This window comes from Sander vitreus, chromosome 24 (assembly GCF_031162955.1).
Source record: "Sander vitreus isolate 19-12246 chromosome 24, sanVit1, whole genome shotgun sequence".
Taxonomy (NCBI): domain Eukaryota; kingdom Metazoa; phylum Chordata; class Actinopteri; order Perciformes; family Percidae; genus Sander; species Sander vitreus.
Window position 1 is genome coordinate 8,903,666 of NC_135878.1, and position 3,351 is coordinate 8,907,016.

Below are 3,351 nucleotides of genomic sequence, written 5' to 3' on the forward strand. Positions count from 1 at the left end.
TTCAGGAAGCAGCATGAGCCACTAAGTAAATAAGTTGCCATCACGCAGGTAAAATGTTCCCTAATGAGAGGCATTCAGCATGTAAATACACTTTATATGTTAACAGGTATTAACTGTATGTTTTAGTCGGTCGGTGTTTATGGTGGTTTGGCGTCCATTTTTTCAACCTTCTTATTCCTCTTAAAAGTTAACGTTAGCTTCACGTTAACTGTTATTTCATAGTCGTATTTAACAACACATCATGTTTAACTTACTCCTTGTCGACTAACGTTGTTTATGATTAATAGTAGTTGTTTATCTTTCAGAATTAGCAGGTTGGCGGGCGGAATAACGTTAGCAAAGTTACCAGGAAGATTCACTCAACCTGCATGCGTCTTCAATCATGGTAAGGCAGCCGAGGAGAAGACCTCTTACCGTTGTTAGCTTGCGTATTGTACCTTAAAGGTGTACTGGGCATGATATATAGTTATAGTAACACACCCCTATTCTAATCCTAAATGACTGCAGCAGATCCCCGTTTATTGAGACCTTTTAAAAGACCAGCTGTCCACAGGAAACTCAGGTGTTATGTCCACAGGAAGTGACACATTTCTCCCCCACCTCCTGTTTTTTAATTAAAATAGTCAACATGTGGCCTGGTTAGCTCAGTTGGTAGAGCAGGCGCACATATATAGAGGGTTACTCCTCGACGCAGGGGCCAAGGGTTCGACTTTGCAGCATGCCTCTCTTTCATGTCTTCATCTGTCCTTTTGAAATAAAGCCCTAAAATGCCTGAACAAAACAAAATCTTTTAAAAAAAAAAGAGACATTCAGAGACATTAGTGTGCATCAAAGTGCCCACTGCCCAGCTAGCTTATTTTTGTTGAAAAGACTGATGACATGATGACATTTATTTTATCATGCCTTTTATTGAATCCATCATATCTTTCTCATTAGTGTCATGGTTTGGGTGTGTTTCAGTTAAGCACAAGAATTGCCTAAATCAAATTGTAAAATGGTCAAGTAAACTGACTGGTGAGTCCCAGCTGCACCCCACATCCCTGTATGCTAAACAACTACAGAGGATAGCTATGGCCATCTTAGAAGATAGCCTACACCCTTTGCAGAGGGAATTCCAGTATCTCCCCTCTGGACGGAGGCTAAGAGTCCCTGGTTGTAGAACTACAAGATTTTTGTCCCAGCGGCAATCACTCTGTTAAACAAACTATAGGATTACTTGCTGTAGAATTTTGGCATATAACTGCACGTCAAAGTGGTCATGTTCTGTCTGTCTACCCTGTTTTATCCATGTTGTACTGTCTGTTTTTATATGTTTTAATGTTTTGTGTGTTGCATGCTATGTGGTGGTCTACAAAGTTTTAAGAATGTCCTGCCTCTTAGACTGTAAACCTAGTTTACCTACAGGTACCAATAAAGTAACCTGAACCTGACAAAAAAAACAGATGAAGCACACAAACTGGTGTGATCTTTCTCACTAGCAGGAGGACATAAGCTCCGTGATGTCCTGGTTCTCCAGCCCCATGTACAGCCGCTACTGGCAGCACTACCAGCAGGCTATGGCCTGGCACCAGAGACACGGGCGAGCCTACCGAAAGGCCTTGGAGGCGGCCTACGGCTACAGCCAGGAGCGGTATCCCAGCAGCCACCAGCAGCGCTACGCTGACTGGAACGCAGGAGAGGAAGAGGACGGAGAGGACGCGGACGAGGAGAGCGGCTCGGACAGTGAGATCGAGTGCGACGTCAGCAACATGGAGATCAGCGAGGAGCTTCGGCAGTACTTCGCCCAGACAGAGAAACACAGAGAGGAGCTGAGTAAGGGAACGGTTGAGGAAAAGTTAAAGATTGTGACTGTGTGTGTTTTTTGAGGGCTGCAGTTTCCAAACTTCTCCCATCTCCGTCACATTATCAGTAAATCGGCTTTGCTTAGGGATGCACATTTGGCATCATGTCTCACAGTCTGTTTTCTTGTCCCTGCAGAGAAGCAGCAGCAGTTGGAGGCCGAGCAGCACGAGAGCTACGTGCCGGCCGACCAGGACCTGCGCAGCGCCTCCTGGCGAAGTAGCATGGCCCCTCCCTTGGAGCGTCCCGGCGAAAGACGCGGGGCTGAGATGAAGAAGCTGTATGGCAGGGACGCCGCCAAGATCCTGGCCATGGAGGCAGCAATGCAGCTCAATTTCGACAGAAACTGTGACCTCAAACAGCCCAAGTACTGGCCTGTTATTCCACTGAAACTGTGACGGCTGCAGACTGTGAACGCTTTGATTTGGAGGAAATCCCTTCCCTGATCTCTTGGTGAGACAGCAGCTTTGTCGTGTAATGGATTGTGGCTGCTGATGGAGAACTAATGGTGTCGCTTAGCTGAGGGTTACGAGTTATTTTAAGCACAAAAAAGTTGCATAAATTAGCTGAGCTTCTGCTTAGACAGACGCGAATGTTACTGACCTGTCAGCGGCTGCTCTAAATGAAAACATATGTTTGTTTTTTTTTGTTTGTTTTTTAATGCTACATATAACGTTGGATTTCTTTGTTGCTTTACACGTTTACAGAAGTTTATTTTTAAATCAGGATCAAGTGTGCAACACTACCATTTATCCAAGAGGCTGCATGGTTGTACGTGGTCCTTCCAAAGTTGTTTTTGACAGATTTCGGGACAAAAACTGAAAAGCACAGAGAATAAAAGTGAGTGTCCGCTGAGGTTCAGAGGTGCAGTAAAACTGCTCCTGTAGGTAAATGTATTCAAACATGTGCCTGCGTGTTACCTCCTAATTTGTTTCTGTGTACCCTCTAGCTGGGTGATGATGCATGCTGCAGGACCTCCTCTCATGCTTATCAGCTTGGTCTAACCACAAAACCATTTTCAACCCCCCCCCTTCCTCTGTCGCTGCATCTGATATTCCACATTTCAACATACACGGAGAGTGATTTTGTTTTTGTCGTTTCTAAACTGACGTTTCATCGTGTTCAAAGCTGCTCATGTGGTTTCTCAGGAGGGACATTGACTATTCTCTTTTATCTTGTGCTTGCACCACCCAGCACCCCCTTTTTAGACTGAAGGGTGTGTATTTTAATATGATTCTGTTTTCAATAAAGTGTTCCCCGTTTGGATTCAACCTGCTTTGTCTGTGGTGATTTCTTATTCACTTCTCTTTGTAATGGGACTACGGCTCTTAATTGTATTACTGCAATGTTGCACTTGATAAAGGAAGTGTGAAGGAAGGAGTACTTAGATCATTTACTTAAAGGTCCAATGTGTAGGAATTTCTCCCATCTAGCGTTGAGATCATATATTGCAATCAACTCTCTCGTGCCACGCAGTTCAAAGTACGTATTACAGCTACGGTAGCCTTCACG

The 3,351-nt window shown here is 44.5% G+C and overlaps 2 protein-coding genes across 4 annotated transcripts in view; one reads left to right on the forward strand and one right to left on the reverse strand.

The window, feature by feature from the left end:
- Positions 1-671, reverse strand: part of LOC144512908 (motile sperm domain-containing protein 2-like) — a 7,269-nt gene extending 6,598 nt beyond the window's left edge. Inside the window, exon 1 of the mRNA XM_078243882.1 lies at positions 415-671. The gene's annotated coding sequence lies outside the window, so the exon portion shown is untranslated. The remainder of the gene's footprint in view (positions 1-414) is intronic.
- The window catches only part of gemin8 (gem (nuclear organelle) associated protein 8), a 3,154-nt gene extending 44 nt beyond the window's left edge, over positions 1-3,110 (forward strand). Inside the window, exons 1-4 of one of the 3 annotated variants that reach the window (XM_078243879.1) lie at positions 1-48; positions 306-385; positions 1,479-1,812; positions 1,978-3,110. The exon at positions 1-48 is cut by the window's left edge and continues 44 nt beyond it. In XM_078243879.1, the coding sequence (XP_078100005.1) occupies positions 383-385; positions 1,479-1,812; positions 1,978-2,237 (597 nt within the window). In that variant the 5' untranslated portion in view covers positions 1-48; positions 306-382 and the 3' untranslated portion in view covers positions 2,238-3,110. The other 2 variants (XM_078243881.1, XM_078243880.1) reach the window with 2 other exon arrangements.
- The last annotated feature ends 241 nt before the right edge of the window (positions 3,111-3,351 follow it).